Genomic DNA, 19,753 nt, shown 5'->3' on the forward strand with positions numbered 1-19,753 from the left:
TCCATTGTACATTCAAAGTCAGAAAACCTTTTCTTTCTCAGAACTTTCTTCTCCGTTCCTCTCTGTTCTACTCTAACTTCGGCACTGTTCCCATTCTATATGCCTCTCTTTTCCTTACTTAACCTTCAGGCAAATGGAATTCACATAGAAACCCACGTCTGATCCCTTTGTTTCGCATTGATTTCACTCCGAAAATACAGTAGGGGATAAGGATTGTGCTGGAATTTTATTTTATTTTATTTTTTTGTGGTGTGTTTTCTCATTTATGAGCGTGTACGTTTGTATCTCTAGGAGTTTCGTTCCTTATGTATGAAGCGGCTCCATTTGAGAGAACCTGCATTTTTCATTCTTATGCCCCGGGGTTGAGTTAAGGTCCGAAGGGTCTGCCAGTCAATACCTGGTCATTGTATCTGCGTCCATCTTCATCTCCCATTCTGTTTGATCCCTTTTTCTTCATGTCCAACCTCATTACATTCCCTGACCCTGTTCTCTGCCCTTCACCCAAACCCACTACAGCGTGGTAAACAGGGATGCTGGTCAGGTTGTCTCCCATAAGGACCAGTAAAGAAAATCATAGGTTTGGTCACATGCCAATGAATGAGGCAGCAGTCTCATAGTTCTCTCTCCCTCTGCTTACAATCAAAACCACCCTGTATTTGAATTTTACACACAGACACGTGCACGTGTGTGTGTGTGTGTGTGCGCGCGACACACATCTTGTTTGCTTGTACAGACATGTTGTGGTCGCTGTGTTTGGTAAAAGCTCACAGGAGGATTATATCATGAATAGCTTTACGGGAACGTGTCTCCTTCCTGTATGGAGCCCAGCCATCCATACCTCTGACTGTGTTTATGCTTCCCGCCTAATTCCATTCATCCCATCTTGTTTTTGCTCTTGGTTTTATGAGACCCCAAAAAGCTGGGTTCTCAGCATCTGGTGTTTGCATATGACGAGCTGCCCCTGTGGCTATTTCTTTGTATAGTTCTTAAAACGATTTTCCCAACTTGCAGAATGAATATGAATAACTAGTGTCAGTTTATTGCTGTTAAACTATTTATTTTGTATTCAGCTTTTCTAGCCTTTTTTTTAAGTGTTTTTTAATTGATCTGTTCTTAACATGCATTACTTTTCCTGCTCAAAAAAAAGTTTTTGTTACACTTAAGTCCATTTGATCGTTTTAACCCATAGAAGGAGATCATCTCGCGGCGTTGGAGTTTTCTTCTTTTCTACCAAAAGTTAATTTCCAAAGATGTTAAGTTTCAGATTTCAAATATCTCCACTCGGTGCAGCTACAGTGAGATTGGCATGAGAACATATTTTTGAAACAAATTCTTCAAAGGTTCCTCCCACTAACAATTTGATGCTTTCAACTCACTCCTCCGTTTCTTTCTTCCTTTCTTTTTCTCTTTTTAGGGTGTTGAACTAAGGCAGCGATCACTCCACTGGGTGTAGATTTATGTCTAATGACTGTCCCTGTATTGTGACATATTACTTTGATTAATATATCATCATAAAGACTCACGCAGCACTTAAAAACCACACTTTGTACATGTGTAGATTTCAGTGTGTGTATGTATTTGTTAGGGGTGAAAAAAAACACATACTGCATGTACTTTACATCTATTCATATAAACATGTAGGTGTTTATTTTGATGTGTCATTAATTTAATATGTGTGTTTTTAAATGAGTAAGTGAGAAGCTGCAAGAAGCCCCTTAGTCCCAGGATGTTGAGACTCCAGGGATGACTGGGGGGGGGGGGGGGGGGGGGGGGGGGGGTGCTTGTTGTGGGGGGGTATGGTTGCTTTTCATAGCTCCTTCTAATTGGCGTACAGGGAGAGAAACTGGAGTCAGAAACTGGTATCGATGTTAATTAAAATGGAAGGCCCATCTAGACATTTAAGACATACAGCAATGCTAGCTTTACATATCCTGATGCATGCTCAAGCTGGGGGGAGCGTAACTTGGCCAGTCGGGCTAAAAAAAAAAAAAAAGACAGACAAGAGACAGTGTCTTTTTACATGTGTGTGTTTATGAGAAAAAGGAATAAAAATGTTTTTTGTAGGTGAGACCCGTTTCCCCAATGCTCACTTTTAAATGATTTGTTTGAGATACATCCCTTTTGGTCAGACCAAATCTGTCATAAACACACTTACCATGTTTTTGTAGTCAAACCACTTTGGACTTCCAAACAAACACTCAAAGCCATCCTGTTGTTGGATTGCAATAGAATTGTTTTCCACTCAGTTTTCACTACAGTCTAATAGGGGCGATAATGCGCTAGTTTAGCTGTCTGTTCAAAAAAGAAAAAGAAAATAAGTTTAGGTGATTTCTCACCATTTTTTTAACACAATTGTTGTGTAAAAAACATCAGGATTTCTCGTGCTTATAAATGGTAAATGGACTGTACTTGTATAGCGCCTTTCTATCTTATTTCAAGATACTCAAAGCGCTTTACACTACAATCTGTGTCCTCATTTACCCATTCATACAGCACTCTACTAGATCTCTACAAAGCTAATTGAACAAATCATTCTAAAGAGACTAATCAGAGCTTTATCACATTCATACACCGATGGGACACACATCAGAGGCGTTGAGGGGTTCAGTGTCTTGCCCAGGGACACTTCGACATGTGACTGCTGGTGGATTCGAACCCCCAACTCTCGCATTGGAGGACGACTGCTCTAACCACTCAGCCACAGCCGCCCCTTGTCTTCTGGGGGGACATTGTGGAGCCATGATAAAATGTACCCAGGCTTTTAGGTTAGAGAAAACAGAACCATGCTTTTGACCTAAATCGTCACTTACAAGTGACGAAAGCAGTTTTTTTAACGAGCTTTGTACTTGCTGGCTTCGCTGGTAGAGAAGAACATTTTCTCCTGCTTCACCAGTATTTGCTATAATAACAATAAGAAACCATCCAGATGACATGACTGTACTTTGTTGTATTTTTTTACCTCGATTATTGAGCATGAACTTTGATGTTTTGAACCACTTTGGCTTTGGCTGCCTCAAAGGAGTTGACGGGGGAGAGGGCGGTCCCCAGAAACCATCTTATCACCAGCAAACTGGTTGGTCCACTATGTGGGTGTGCTGCTTGTGGGACTCAGTTTGTTGTATCTCCCCAGACTGATAAAGTCCTTTGGATGAAGGGCGAAACGTCTCAACAGCAAAAAAAAAGAAACCGTCCAGACGACCTGACTGTACTTCATTGGATTTTTTATAATGTTGGTTGTTGCTCTATGCTTACTCTTTGTGCAGCTGTTTCAGGTTGGGATGCACAATATTATCGGCATGGTATCTGTATTGGCCAATATTAGCATTAAAGTTAAGTATCGGACATTGGCTATTACATCAAAATAATCACAGATGTAAAATATGCTGTTTTTGTATGACAACCTGGTGACAAGTATGCCTGCCGTGCCAGTCACGCGCACCTACCTGATCTGATCACGGCGGAGAGGAAGTCAAAATGTCGGCGGCGTGGAAGATTTTTTTTTCTGAGGATATCGGATTCCAAAGATTTTTGGACTACGTTGAGCCTCACTACATCGTCCCCAGTCAGAGAGATTTTTCTGACGTAGCCTTACTCGAGTTACAAACCGTCATTTCCGACGTCATTGAGAAGCTAATAGCCGATAGCACTTGGGTGAGTTTTACCACAGACATTTGGACGTCGAGTGTTAGCCTCGTTAGCATGATTAGTCTTACGGCACAATGGATAGACAAAAACTTTGAACTTAAAAAGGCTGTCCTTCATGCACAGGAGTGCAGAGGATCCCACACTGCAGCTAGGAACCTGGAACAAGCCTCCACAGGTGAGACAGTATCGTAGGTGACTAATACTAATAAATAACATTTAACACTTCTCATTTAATATAAGTAAAAGTGATGTGCATTTCATATGGTTGTTACTGAATATATGTCACCAGCTCTTACAGCTGTTGCACATTTTTTGTAGAAAATAAGCCTAAATAAGAGGGCTATGTTCTGACAAAGGAAAGTATATTAAAAATATCTGTATTGGTTATCGGCCGAATAAGTTTTAACATATCGGCATATCTGATATCGGCCAAAAATCCAATATCGTGCATCCCTAGTTTCGGCTGATTTTCATATTTTTTCACAGTGAAATGGATCGTTTGCACTCAGATTTACTTCAATTATCTATGCTTATTCTAAAAACTTTGGCAATTGTTGACATTGTTCTGACTCCATGGCCTGCTCATATGGGAGGAGTTCAGCTTTGAACAAATAGCCACTGTTGGTATCGTAATGAACGGCTACTCCGAGGGTTTAGACTTGGTTTTAGGACCAGATTAAATGTGTGTGTTCAGGTTTAGCTGGTGGTTACGGGTTAGGTTTTAGTTGTGATGCATTAGATTAAAGTGTAGGAGTGACATATGTGTATGTGTGTGTGCGTGCGTTCTGCCACCAGCAGCTCACACCCCTCAGACAGACAGCAGGCATGCGTGTGTGCAGTGTGTCTCTCTCGAATATCAATGAACCATATACACACACATTCGCCAACAGAGAGGCGCACACACACTTCTGCACACATACACGGAGGCCTCAGAGGTCAGAGAGTGAGTCAATCATCTAAACCGCTGCAACGACACAGGCTGAAGAAAGGAGCAAGTGTGCATTTTTCTGTATGTGTGTATTTGTGTGTGTGGATATGCATCTTTAAGCTTGTGTGTATGTGTGCGTGTACACACTGAGAGCAGGGGGCCGGCAGCTGTCAGGGGCTAGGAGCAGCAGGCACTAATGAAGCAGATGAATAGTGCAAAAACTCGCAAATACAAACAGGACAGTTGACATTTTTCATCTGTCAAAAGCAGAAGATGCATGAAAATACGAGGGGGTCTTGTTTAACCCTTTGCCTCCTGGTGTCTGCAGTTGCCTGTGTTTTATTATTTTTTTCTTCTCCGTTTCTGTCTCACTCTTTCCTTCCCCCCTTCTGGTTTCCTAAAAAAACAGGGGCTTTTTGGAGCGCAGTAGTACTTTAGACACCTCAAAACATACACGGTGTGTTGGTTTGTTACAAAGCAATTAGGAGCATTTTTTCCACACGGTTCTCTCCAAGATGCTGAAATAGTTTTATAGCAATAAACCTTTTCTTCAAAGAAAGTGAGCTGAGGAAGAGTCCAAATGATTCTCCGCTTTTTTCTACATGTTAGAGCTGTCGTCATGGTTGTTGTGATTTTCTTCCAAAGTAAAAGCGCAAGACGTCTTTGTCTAATTACTGATGAGAAACACTTGAGCTTTCTGTTTTTCTGTTCTGGTTTACAGGCTGCAGTGAATGGCTCCATTACTGGACTAGTTCATTGCAAGAGATGCAGTATTATTTATGGTACTGCATCTCATAAGAAAAGGATTAATCCAAATATGCCAATGAAAAGGTTGTAAATGGATTTTGTTAATGAAGGTCAGTCATTATTTGTGATGTGTCAGGTTGTTAACGTGAACAGCCTTCTTCTATCTCCATGAGGTATTGATGGCTTTGAAAATTGAGTAATGTGCACTGCGTGCGTGTGTCTTGTGTTTGATAGAAAGTGAGTCTAGTAATTTATCAAAGCCCATTTGTTTAGAAAAATGCACTTTTGTTTTTGATATAAAAGCATGCATTGAATCACTGCCAATTAAAAATCTTGTGTAATATATGAAACGGCTTTTTATTTTCTGAAACAAATGTGTTTTTAGAACATTTTAAACATTTCAGAAGTCATACTGAAATGAGAGTTGAATGTCATTTCACTCTCTCCCCCCTACATCTTAGACCTACCCCTACCTTGTGAACATTCACACTGGGGGATACAGATGTCTTGATTTTTTTTTTTTTTTTTTTTTTTGGTGATTAAAGGTGAAAGGAAGGACTTTCTAGCCTTTAAAATATATGAATCTGGGTACAAGCTACACTTGCAAAAGACCTCACACATGTAAAATGTATTCCTCTGGTAAAAATGTCTTCACCACAAACCATTGCAATGTTTGGTTTGTTGCACTCTGCACTATGTTTGGTGTCATTGTCAGTGGTTCTTAAGAAGCAAAAAAAAAAAAGCTTAACTTTAGTAAATTTTAATGTCCAGTTGAATGTTTTCCACTAATGTTAAATTTGATAATATACCTGTATTTTTGGTTTGGTATTACTATTCTTACCATACCATAACATCCATTCATCCTTTTGTTTTTTACCCACTTCTTCCATACCACTTTATTTATAAAGCACTTAAAAGCAGCAACAAGTCCAGCCAAAGTGCTGTACAGCAAAAACGTATAACAAGCAAAGGACACAGGATTAAAAAACATAGATCCAAATAGGTAAAGATAAGAACTAAATGGCTAACATTATAGAATACAGACAAGTTAAAATCAACTCACACAGTGTCAAAATCCAGGGAAACAAATTGAGTTTTTAAACGAGACTTAAGAACAGTGAGAGCGTGAGCCTGTCTGACATGTGGTGGTAACTCATTCCACAGTTTTGGACCTGCAGCAGAGAAAATCCTGTCACCTCTGAGCTTAAAATGATTTCCTGGAACCAATAAAAGCATCTGGTCTGCTGACCTCAGAGTGTGGGACATATGGCTGCAGCGGATCAGCCATCTTCCTATATATGCCTAAAAACGCAGTAGGTCAAAGCCTGTTGCAGGTTTAATAACTGCTTTCACATGATGTATGGCACAAAAAAAATGGTCACACTAATGGAGTGTTGACTTGTTGAAGTTTTTATTGTTGAAGTGGGTTGCTTTAACCACTACCCTTTGTGATTCTGAATTAAGAGCCATGGTTAGATGTATTTGGCCTGAGTATAAAACTGCACATTTCTGAAAACGACTGCAGTCCGTGTGAATTTTGATGAACACACAGTGCTCCTGTTTTAAATTGTCACTCTAGTGAAAATGGCCATAAATCGTCTCAAACATGGTGGAGTCAGGTTTGGTATCTGAGGCCACAGATATGATGCTCCTTGACTAATGTATGTGTCAACAAAAATACAATTACGGGCAATTCACATTTCCAAACACTTCTCATCACTGTCAAACCGCCCGCTGTTCCACCCTTAGTCGAGCCAATTCATTTTCCTAATCTTGTTGTGTAATTGTCAGGTTGTCGTGCGTTAATGTGTCTGTTTGCTTCTGAGTATTGATGGATACATGATGGTTAATTGTGTCCAGGCGAGAGATGGCTCACTGAGATTCTGCTGTTGTCATCTTGACCTCCCGCTGGAAGTTCTGACAGAGACCCTGTCACAGTCTGCTCCATAGAAAAATGTTTTTCAGTCTTTGCTCCATCATTGTTTGACACATCTGTCAATGAATGCTGAAGTAATGAAGCTGCATTCAAATTGGTGATGACTTTTTGGGACGTGGAAGGTTAGTCTTGTGGCTACTCACAGCAAAGTGAAGTAGTTCACAGTCTGGACGGTATTTGTTTTAGCTTGAACTGGGTCTTGATTTTTAGGCGAGATGGTGAGTGATATGGTAGGCACTGTTTTTTTTTTTGTTTTTTTTAAGTATTCTGCATAAAATATAAGTATTCTGGCGTAAGATAGTTGCTAAGTCTTTGATGAAAGTTTTTTTGGTGGGGATTTCTGCTGAAGAGACAACTATTTTGAAAGAATTTAAACCCCAAGTCCAGGTATCTGCTCCAGATGCTTCATTTCTCTGATTTACAGCCATATTTTCTTATGTGTCCTGCAATTACATAAATATTTCCTCAAAGTATAAAATATGGCACTTTTTTCTGTAAGCTGATGTATTTAAAAATCCATTTGGATTCCTCTGTGGAGACTTTTATTTTGCCTGGTTTCACACCACCAATTAACAGGTTGTCAAACACAGTGTAGTCCCTCCAAAACAATACTGGGACAGCTGAAAAATAGTTGAGGAAATAATGTGTTAAATCTCATCTGCCCACCGATAAACCTGTGATTATTTTTTCCTTGGTATAGCTTCTCTTTCCAGTTTATCGCCCCCTCAATTATCAACACATCCTTGGTTCAGAAGCACTCATCAAGATCAAATTGAAACTTTTCAAGTTTATATCCTAAGACAGGGAACCCTGCAGATAAAAGTAGTGAAGGAAACAAGCCAAAAGTTATAATTGATTACAAATTAGTATAAAGTTTGTTTTCCCATAGAGAAGAAACTTTCGGTTCTGTGTCGTAAACAGCAGCATGTGTATTTGTTTATAGACATTTGAAAGTATGAAACACCTTAACATACTTAATGAAATAAACTGAAATTGAATAAAAGCATAAAGGATGTCTTGCAAGGACATAGAACCTATGGAGGACCTAAATCCTTCTTTATCCTTAATGATGATTGAGACTACCTCCTTTAAAAAAATGAATTATCATCTTTTGTTGTGTTTGAGAACGTTAATAATGCCTTAAAACAAAACTCAGTCTGTTGTGCAGAACTACTGCAGGTTTATTGTTTGCATGTTTCCTTTATCATAACTAATTTAATCAGTCAAGAGTCTTAAAAAAGTTCAAATTTTTAATTTTTACAGTAGCAGCTTGACCTGTTTTCACTCGATCAAATTTTCCATGTTTTATCCCTCCTTTTATCCCCTCTTCCGTTTGAAAAATAGTTACCGTGTTGCCCCAGCAAGCCAAATGACTCTTCTGTCCTTTAACCCTCTTGTCTCACGCTTTGTTTTCAGCTGTTATCATGCTTCTTATTTGAATTTATAGTTTTACAGTTTTAAGAAATGGCCGGCAAACTAGAAGAGAAACAAATGTTGTCAAAGAAAATCAAAGTTTATGCTCAATCATCCAGGTACAAAATCCAATAATGGTCAGTCAGGTCATCTGGACAGTTTCTTTTTTGTGGAAAGACTTTTTGTGATGAGACAAATTTTTTTGTGGACTGATTGGTCCACTAAAGGAGTGTACTGCTTCGTGGGGAAAAACAGTTTGCTTGGGACTCCTCAGACTGATGAAGCCCTCCGGATAGAGGGCGAAACGTCTTTCCACAAAAACGAAACTGTCCAGATGACCTGACTGACCATTATTGGATTGTTAAAGAAAAGTAACAATGGATACATCCTGATGGATGCTCAGTAATCCAGGTAGACAAATCCAACAAAATAAAATCAGGTCCTCTGGACGGATTCTTCTTGTTGAAACATTTCGTCTGAGGGAATGGATATGACATGCACCAAAAACCTTAGACACATTAGCTATGTTTACATGCGCAGAATTCTCTGACCGGATTGAAATGTGTTCTGTTTGAATAATTCAAATGTGTTGTTTACATGGGCACAATCAGTTCATGATGAGCGTTTACATGCAGCGGGCTTTGTTCTGAACAGCAGTACTGACATGCGCAGTGTGGTAAACTCTCCTTAAAAAACCACCGAAGAAGAAGTTCTACTTCCGGGTGAACGTAAACAAACCTGAGCACCCAAAATGGACCCGCGACAGGTTTTAATGATGTTGGAGACGTTATTGCACTCCCTGACTGAGCTACAGGTAATAGAAATCATTTTGAGCTCTTTAAAAGTTTCTAGTAGAAATGTTGTGTCGCTCACCGACCAGTTTTACTTCCCTGACATGCTAATATTATTAGCGTTAGCCAGGCGGAAATGGCAAAGTCGCACATGCGCAGTCAGGTCAGTTTTTCACCATCAGATAAAAATGAACAGATCAAGCGTTTACATGCGCACCGATCGGGTTTCGGATCGGCGTAAACCACCCGTTTCGTTCTGATCAGAAATTATAACGGATCACGCCGAATACACAAAAAATAACCCGAACGGAGCGTTTACATGACACACTTTTATTCCGACCGGCCATTTGATCCGGTTACTTATGTCCATGTAAACATACCAACTGACTTGTTGTCAGGTCTCTCTTGTAAATGAGTCCTCGAGGCTCAATGGGATTTACCTGTATAAATAAAGGTTGATTGATTGTCTTTCACACGTCCTGCTTTTAGTCTTCCTCCTCAGGAGCAGTTAGCTGAGCAGACTCTGATTTTAACACAGTGCAGCTTCTTCTGTGCAACCACCTGTTGAGAGTTTGAGTGTTTTACTTCCTTGTTGTCTTTGTAGTCTCTCACCATCTCCTTGTCTTTATCCCCTCTCTCTCTATATGTCTCTGGCTTGTTTCTTTACATCTCTGCACTTCAGATGGCAGCCTTACAGAGTCCCTTCTATGGGGATAAGATGAACCTCTACTCCCTTTGCAAGAAGATAGAACAGTGTGACTACCCCCCTCTTCCATCAGATCACTACTCAGAAGAGGTAAGTACTAGTAGTGTTAGCAGCTGCCTTTTACAGCTGTTGGACAAAACAGTGGACTTGATTTTTTGTTTGGAACAGAAGCCACTCGTATCGATTTCTGAACACTGAAGCAGAAACTACCGCTTGTTTAAAGCAGAGACTCGGCCTCTCTTTGTTTATTCCACTTGCCTGATTTTTTTCCCCCCTCTCATAAAAATGTTGCTTTTTTTTAAAGTTGGTAAGATCCACCTATCTGTCTGTCCTACAGTACAGTATGATGTTACCCTGATTAAAAGACTGGCTATGATTTTAACATTTAAAATTAAAAGCACATCAAAAGCATGTGGTCATGCTTGTCAAGTGGGCTAGAGTGTCTTGTTTCCCTCAATTAATCATCTCCTGCAATTCTGTGAAGACTTATCCTTACACAAAACTGTAATTTAGTCGGGCTTTGGTTAAATTTATTCTTATTGCTGATTACCGGTGACATGCGTATGAATCTGCGTGTCTTTGTGTTTGCATGCGGCCTTTGTGTGGGTGGCTTTTTTCTGTCTTTTTCTTCTAAATGTTTTTAGAAAAGTGCCCGAGCACTAAAAGCCCCTGACACTGATTAGACATTCACACAGATGCATTGCAGAGGTCTTTGCATGAACTCTGTCTCTTATTATAGGCACGTTGGAGCCGTTTTTGAGTCATTGGATTTGTTTGTTTGTGTTTTTCTTCTGCAAACATTCATGTTTCATTCTCAATTGAAACGTGCAATACTTCTTTAACTAAGTGGTGAGTTGTTTGTCCAGGAAGAGTCTTTTTAAAACAAACAAATAATATTTAAAAAAAATCTATTTTACAACCCTGGCATCCTCAATGGCTAATATTTCTGTGTTTGATATCAAACAGGTCGCAACTAACTTTCATTGAATAAACATAAAATTACCTGGGTTTTTTTGCAAATCATTCAATTAAAAACTCGATGGATTTTTGTGTATTTTTACCCTTTTTAAAAAAATCCTGTACGAGGGTCTAATAGTAGTTTATTTAAACCTGCAAAATTTATGATTCTGCTTTATGTCAACCCAGTGGCAGCAGGCTTTTTTTTTTTTTTTTTTATCTCGAAGGCCTTAATCAAGTATTTATTTCATAGTTTATGTCCAAAGAAGGAGAACAAACCCAACATGGCACAACCTCTGTTAAGCTTAACTTCCTCTGGGAAAAGTTTGTCTTTTTGTTGTTGTTGTTAGCATTAAGCTAATTGAATAGTCCCAGTATCAGTCGACTTGTACAGGGTGTACCCCACCTCTCGCACAATGACTCTGGAGGGCACCAGCCTCTCTGCGGCCCAGAAATTAAAATGGGGTAAAGAATATGGATGGATATTTATTGGCTGTTAGCAATATAACAAATAAGTGTATAAAACTTCTTCTCGCTGCAGTGCATGTATATAAAACAGTTTTTGTCTGTATTTTCATTGCTTCCACTCTACAATCAGTTTCATCATACTAACTCAAGTTCACTGTGGCACTTGCTGTGCTTCTTCATGTTCCTGGTGTTGTCAAGTAAATCCTGCAGAGAAAGGATTTCATTATACAACAGTTTATACTTTATTAGGCTGATAGAGGCTAATTCTGAGGCCCTTTAAGACGGTGGCGTCAATGAGTGTGTTTGAGCTTGCAAGAGAAATTGTGTATATTTGTAACATGAGCTTTATTTCCATACACACACACACACCACGCTGAGCTTCAGCGTTACCCCACATGTCACCCCCATCCTGGAGAAAGGAAGACAAAGCGAAGAGAGCAGGAATGATAGAGCGAGAGACAGGGCGATGGAGAGATGGAGATGAGGGGGGTGCCTGCAGCGCCTGTCTGGATGTAAACAATGCTCCTGAAGGATCGGCAGCAAACTGTCAGCTGCTCATCTTTGTTGTGTCACTTAACCATCTCCGTCTATGCACCCCCCCCTTTCCTTCACTAGCTCCCACCCTCCTCCACCTGACACTCCCCCCGCCACCCCACCCCACTCGCCATGCAAAGAAGCGCATGAATATTTTACATATCTGCATCTCTGCACGCCCTCCGTCTCCATTCTGTGCGACTAATTCTCAGACCGTCTGAATTTGCATCTTTCTCTCACTTTCTTTCTCACCCGCGCACGCACATATGCACATCTACACGCAACGGCAGCCAGGAAGTCAGCAGGCGGTTACCATGGCAACCTTGTATAGATGTTTTTTTTTCCTTTCCTTTCCATCTTTTATAATCCTTCTTTTTTTTAATGAAGACAGTGACTGCTCGCTTGCATGCTGATCTATCCGCTCCAATCAGCCGCTCCGCTCGACTTCAGGTTTAAGCGCCGTCTCTGGGTGGCAGGGTGTGCGTTTCTGAGGGAGGGTCCACATGTGTGGGCTCGACGCACCTAGAAATAACTAATCCATCCTGATTACCTGTTGGTTTGTTATTGTTGGGTTCGAATGAGGTCACTTACCGAGTGTGCGCTCATTTCTGGGAAGCGGCTCTTTGAAATCCCACAGTTGGTTGTAAGTCTGGAGTCGTTAACTGTGTCTTCTCTCTGTTCACATCTCAACCATCTCTTTGATCAGCTGAGGAACCTGGTAGATATGTGCATCAACCCCGACCCGGAGAAGAGGCCGGACATCGCCTACGTGTACGGCATGGCCAAGCACATGCAACACGTGACACAGGGCTGCTAAACCCAGAGTTCCGCACACTACGCTCTGCAGAACTCCTCTTCACGCCTGCTTCTCTTGCTGGACTCATGATACAGTTTTCACCTTGTACACAAAATGTTTACTGTCGGGGTACAGTCGATAAAATAACACTCGAGTTGAACCGAGTTCAGCTATATTTCTTTTATTTGGGCAGATTTTCAGTTTTAGCATTTGGATATTAGCTTTAGTGGAAATTAGCAAACGTTGAGTGTCTCAGCTCGTCCATCCTGCTCACAGCTGTGAACATCACACTTTAACAGTTGATATATTTAAATAGCTAGTATCTTGTACTGTCAGCAGTATTGTACCAATAAATCAAAGTAATCTTCTACATGGGTGATACGTCTCTGCGCTGCCTGACTACATTTTTGTATCTCAGAAAAATACCTGACTGTATCCCAAACCTTTTACTTTAACAATATTTCACTGAAAACCAAAGTATTGGAGCTCACTGCGGCTTTAAGACAAATGTGTTCTCCTCACCAGCTGACACTCCTAGAAGCTATTTAGAGCACATACACTGCTTTACAGGGAGCCTATCAATTCAGAAATCAATAAACAGAAATGTTGGTGAATTTTTGCCCTCATGGCTTTTACTGCATCAAAAGTTAGCAACAAAAAGAAAGAGAACTTTTAGCTAAAAATTAAATGGAAATTTTATTCATTGTCAACAACAAATCTGAGACAAAACAGAGTAATTGATGGTTGAAATGTTGTCATGTTGCACGTTTTTTTTTTCCCTGGTACTAGAAGCCTGGCAGGGTTATGTCAAATGAATGTTTTAGAACAGGAAAGATCATTTAAGAGAGAGACTGGAGACATGCTCAAGGGGAACATGGGCAAATGTCTCCACAACTCTTTGAATGTTAGTCAACTTGACACCTTTGTGTTGTCTGAAAACTTCACAATGTCTGCTTTGACAGCCTCGTAGTTGCTGATGCTGTAACAAAAGCAGTTCTACGTCTTCTGTTTACCCGACTTATGACTCCATATTTCCTTCCTCGCTCTGTTAAAGTGGTTTGAGCTAAGTGTAAGGTTTATAAGGTCTGTAAAGTCACAAGAAAGACATGGGGGGGAAAACAAAGCTATATGAAATAAATGGAGACGGACTTCCATCTGTGACCAGTGACGCATCAGAGCCGCCGTAACTGTGGCTGGTGCTGCAGTTTGTTTCTTCTCTGTGACAAATAAGAGGATAAATCTTTGCTGTCTGTGTTCGGAGTTCACCGCAATGTCTACCTGAGGTCAAGAGAAATGAGAGGAAAGTCACATTCAGCAGTACAGTATATATACTGTAAGTAAAATTATGTTTTACGATGTGTTGTGAAAAGGAAATAATTTTTTTTTTTACTGTAAATAAAGAAAACCAGTGATGACTCGTTGGGATGATCTGGTTTATGAATGAGCAGCACCGACTCACCAGTTTATATTAAAATAAAGACATTTTATTGAAGGCGACAACACTATTGTAGTGTCCTTTTATCGTTTTAAACATCATATACCGTATTTTTCGGACTATAAGGTGCGTTAAGCAAAACAAAACAGATAAGTCAAACTTTATTGAACTCATTCACAATAACTCAATATTGTCCAGTTGTACCACATAAAATCTGTGCGAGGACAGTAAGCACAACCAGATTAATACATGAGGCTCACTCGATTTTTGAGAAAATGAAAGGATTTTAAGTGCAACTTATAGTCCGAAAAATACAGTGTTCTTCTTATCCCGTCATTAAACTCTACAGTTGCAGTTTTATTCTTCTTTTCTTTTTTTGCATCTAATATTTTAAACTTGTAAAGAGAATAAAACTGAATGTGTTGCGGATATAAATGAGTTTACAGAACATGTTTGCTTTTTTTGTTTGCAATACAGTTCCCATGATTTTGCCCCTTTTTATGTTGTTTTTTCTCACTTAGCTAAAACATCCTGAAGTAATTCATCCTTTCATTTTCTGTCTTCTGCTAGTCCTGATCATGTTCTGTTAAAGTGATTGAAACTTTAAACAAAAAGGCATCTGGATTGCACCAGAACATTTCAGTATTTTGTCATATTTCTCCAAGAACTGTAGCTTTTAAAGCACTTCTTTTTTTTTTTTTTTTAAGAGATTTTAGTTTTGGTGTTTCGATGTCCCTAAATGAGTTCAGCAGTCTAGAGTAGCATTTATATTTACAGAGAAATGCTTTTTTTTTAATGAAACCAAAGCAAAATATTCAGAGAACCGTCTGTGCTGTATTTTCTTTTGTTTACAAACAAAAACCGTTGAAAAATGTCTTCATATTTGGACCTGAATGGGATGTTCACACACACACTGCAAAGTCACTTTAAGGATTTTGGCTTTGACTTGATGTTTTTTGTCTGCATGTGGTGCGTGGCGTTATTTCTTTGAGTCCGTTTACTTCTGCATGCCCACTGAAGTTGGTATTGAAGGGTCCAGAAAGTAAAACAATATTGGCAATATTTATTGTCTTGGTAGTTTTAGTTACTTTTTGAACCTTTCGTGTCAAATGAAAAGTCCATATTACAAAAGTCATGTATGCAAACTGAATTTAATAAAGTGTTTAAAGATTTCTGATGTGATTTTTTATTTTGCCCACTGTTTACTGCTTTGACTGAGATTGAGTCGTCACAGGTTTTATTTGGTTAAACTATGGCATTTTGTTTTCCTCCAATCCTTAAGGTATATTCAAATAAATTAATTGGGGGTGGGGTTGAGTGTAACATTTGAGATTAATGTTTGTTTATTGAGCTCCACGAGTGCAAGAGAATTATATTTGATGACCTAAAATCATCAGATGTTCACTTAAGTCCTAAAAACCCAGTTGAAGAAACAAGACAAAAATATTGTACTTGGTCATTTATTTGAGGGAAATGATCCAATATTACATGTTTGTGAGTGGCAAATGTATGAAAACCTTTGCTTTCAGTATCTGGTGTGACACCCCCCCCCCCCCCCCCACCACCCCACACACACACACACACACACTTGTGCAGCAACTGCAACTAAACGTTTCTGACTTTTGTCCGTCCTGCAGCTTGGAGGAATTTTAGCCCATTCCTCCGTACAGAACAGCTTCAACTCTGGATGTTGGTGGTTTCCTCACATCAACTGCTGCTTCAGGTCCTTCCACAACATCTGGATTGGATTAAGGTCAGGACTTTGACTTGGCCATTCCAAAACATGAACTTTGTTCTTCTTGAACCATTCTTTGGTAGAACCACGTGTGTGTTTAGGATCATTGCTGCATGACCCACCACCTCTTGATTCAGTTCATGGACAGATGTTCTGACATTTTCCTTTAGATTTCTCTGATGTAATTCAGAATTCATTGTTCCATCAATGATTGCAAGCCCTCCTGCCCAGATGCAGCAAAACAGGCCCAAACCATGATACTACCATGTTTCACAGATGGGATAAGGTTGTTATGCAGGAATGCAGAATTCTCTTTTCTCCAAACATTAAACTTTTCATTTAAAACAAAAAGTTCTGTTTTGGTCTCATCTGTCCACAGAACATTCTTCCAACAGTCTTCTGGCTTGTCCACATGATCTTGAGCAAACTGAAGACGAGCAGCCATGTTCTTTATGGAGAGCAGCATCTTTCTCCTTCAACCCTGCCGTGCACATCGTTGTTCAGTGTTCTCCTGATGGTGGACTCATGAACATCAACATTAGTTAATGTGAGCGAGACCTTCAGCTGCTTACAAGTTACCTCGAGGTCCTTTGTGACCTCACTGACTCTTCCACACCTTGCTCTTGGAGTGATCTTTGTTGGTCGACCGCTCCTGGGGAGGAGAACACTGGTCTTGAATTTCCTTCATTTGTTCACCATCTGTCTGACTGTGGATTGATGGAGTCCAAACTCTTTACAGATGGTTTTGTAACATTTTCCAGCCTGATGAGCATCAACAACTCATTATCTGAGCAGCTCAGAAATCTCCTTTGTTCATGTCATGATCCACTTCCACAAACATGTTGTGAAGAGCAGACTTTGATAGATCCCTGTTCTTTAAATCGAACAGGTTGCCCACTCACACCTGATCAACATCACATTAATTGAAAACATCTGACTCTAATTTCATCTTCAAATTAACTACTAATCCTAGAGGTTCACATACTTTTGCCTTTCACAGATATGTAATACTGGATCATTTTCCTCAATAAATAAAAGAACAAGTATAATTTTTTTGTCTCATTTGTTTAATTGGGTTCTTTATCTACTTTTTGGACTTGTGTGACAATCCGACGACGTTTGAACCAGTGTGTTCCTGTAGGTGGGTTGGACTGCACAGGTGTAGTCAGTGAACGCTTCAAGTTCATCAAATGTACACCGTCCTTCATCTGGTTGTAGATTGATGCTTTTCTTTTGGTGTTAGTTTTAGGAAACAAAAGCTTTTTCTTTCCAGTGAGAAACTAAAATAATCCACATACCACAGTCAATCCTAATCTGAACCGGTGGAAGAGTTTTAGTTACGGAGACACTGTTGTCCTTGTTCAGAACAGCTGTAGTCTGTGAAGGGCTCCACGTCAGACAGGTTCACGGGGACAGAGACACTTCCTGTTGCTGAAGAGACACAGTGACGAAACAATAGGAACACAAAGAAACGCATTAAAAACTAAAACACAATTTAGTTATCACAATTTAACAACTTAGCACTGTTTTTATTCAAATGTCATATTATTCCTGATTGACAGGCGAATAGATTTTCACTCTGTTGTCTCACCTGAACAGGTGTACTCCACACTGAGGAGCTCACGGTTTGGAGGAAATGTCTAGTGAGTTTAGACTGAATTGTGTTGTTTGGATTTATGTCGCCTGAAAAGAAAAACAACGTGTAGTTTTGAAATGAAGTAAATCTTTTTTTGCATATAAGAAGAATGCATCTTGTGCGATGGAGTGACATTTGTCCACACCTCTGCAGCTGCAGAGAGATTGTCTCATGTTAGAGTCCTTTGTGTAAACCTTATATATGGTTGTGTGTGTAAACCTCAATAGATCAGCAAAGTCAAACTGAGTCATCAAATTTAAAACCTGATTAAAAAAAACGATCAGAGTTTCATTGTTCGTTCATTTCAAAGTTTTCTTTACATTTTTAAAGGCTTTGTTTAAACGAGCTTCACTGTTTTCCTTAACGAACAGATGATTTATTTATGGACAAATTATAAATTGCAGTCTTGAACTTCAGAAGCAGAATATAAAACATTTTAATCTGTATCCTTGAATACAGCATTGTTTAGAATCTTTCCTACAAGGAGGTTAATGTAGTTTTATTTCCAGGTTTGTAAAAATAAAATAATGGAGGATTTTTTTTTTCTCCGCATCAAATTTAAAATGTAAATTTCACTCAAATGTTTGCAACAAAAAGACACTTCAAATATGGTAATTTTAAAGGATGTTAATAGTCGAAGCTTGTGAATGAAGTACTTTTCAAAGTGTTCAGTGGATCTAGGTGCTCTGGGTGCTTCTATGGCTGCAGGCTCTAAAATAAGAATAATATTAATACACTGTAAAATGTAACCTGACCACTTTTACTCAGTTCACCAGAAGAACATGTTGTCGAACACTGAGAATGTATTTTATCTCCTTTTTTACTTTTAATTTATACAAATGAAGAAAACCATAATTCAGAAAGACCTTTGTGAATAAAACACAAGTCCTGGTTGCTACCGGATGCTGATTAGATACTTCCAAATAAATACTATATAAATGTAACAGTAGCACTCCGTCGCTTGGAGTTTGGAGTGTTTGTCCTTTATCATTTGAAGATAAATTATACTGAGTCGATTTCTCACTCAGTGTTTTTCAAGCCAGCTCATCTACACCTGCCCCATGTGTCCCAGCTGCAGCCACTCTTCTCATCAGCCCCAGTATGTCAGTTCTTCCTCACTCATCATTCAAGCGTTCCAGTTCTCCTTGTGTCTCCTCGTGCCTTTAGCTCCTGGAATTTTTTCCTGCCACGTCAGCCTTTTATTTATTTTTGTTGAAAGTTAAGTTTTCTTATTTTGAGCTCCGCGGGGAAAATCTGGATCCTTGGGTCCTCTTTCAATTCTGATGAGAGTACCAGGAGACCAAAGCAAAACCACACAAGTCAAACTACCCTACACACACACACACACACACACACACACACACACACACACACACTGGGGCAATTAAAAATAATCTAATTCACACATCTAAAAAAGTTAAATCTGGTCCTCTGGACATTCAAAAAAAAAACCAAAACAAAGCAAAACAACAAAAAATGTAGAAACGTTTCGTCTCTCGTCCGAGAGACTTCTTCAGTCTGAGGTGCTGTTTTCAGCTCAGTCTCTTAAATAGCACCTTCTCAGAGTGGATCAACCAGTTTGCTGCTGACAACCAAAACCAGCTGATCACATGCTCAAGAAGGACCATCAGCCTAACAATGGGTCATTAGCACACTGATGGCTGTTTACTATTCACAGAGGGCTGAGTGATACTAGCAATCACAGCATTGTAAGAGGGGGACAATTGAACACGTAGGCCTCCACCCCTGTTTAATGATGGACGGTTTCTTTTCACAAAGATGGCCTCCTTTACTCCTCTCTCAAACCATCGTTCCTCTCTGTCCAGGATGTGAACATCTTCATCCTTGAAAGAGTGACCACTGGCCTGGAGATGAGTGTAGACCGCAGAGTCCTGGCCTGATGATGTTGATCTTCTGTGCTGGGCCATCCTTTTGGCCAGTGGCTGTTTAGTTTCCCCGATGTAAGACTGATCACAGCCCTCCTGACACTGAACAGCATACACAACATTACTCTGTTTGTGCCGGG

The 19,753-nt window shown here is 39.7% G+C and overlaps 1 protein-coding gene across 1 annotated transcript in view; it reads left to right on the forward strand.

Annotated features, from left to right (window-relative positions):
• nek7 (NIMA-related kinase 7) overlaps window positions 1–14,289 on the forward strand; it is an 80,056-nt gene extending 65,767 nt beyond the window's left edge. The window contains exons 9-10 of the mRNA XM_037697975.1: window positions 10,143–10,256; window positions 12,832–14,289. Of these exons, the coding sequence (XP_037553903.1) occupies window positions 10,143–10,256; window positions 12,832–12,942 (225 nt within the window). The 3' untranslated portion in view covers window positions 12,943–14,289. The remainder of the gene's footprint in view (window positions 1–10,142; window positions 10,257–12,831) is intronic.
• Window positions 14,290–19,753: the final 5,464 nt, after the last annotated feature.

Source organism: Nematolebias whitei, chromosome 3 (assembly GCF_014905685.2).
Source record: "Nematolebias whitei isolate Nwh7 chromosome 3, NemWhi1, whole genome shotgun sequence".
Classification (NCBI taxonomy): Eukaryota; Metazoa; Chordata; class Actinopteri; order Cyprinodontiformes; family Rivulidae; genus Nematolebias; species Nematolebias whitei.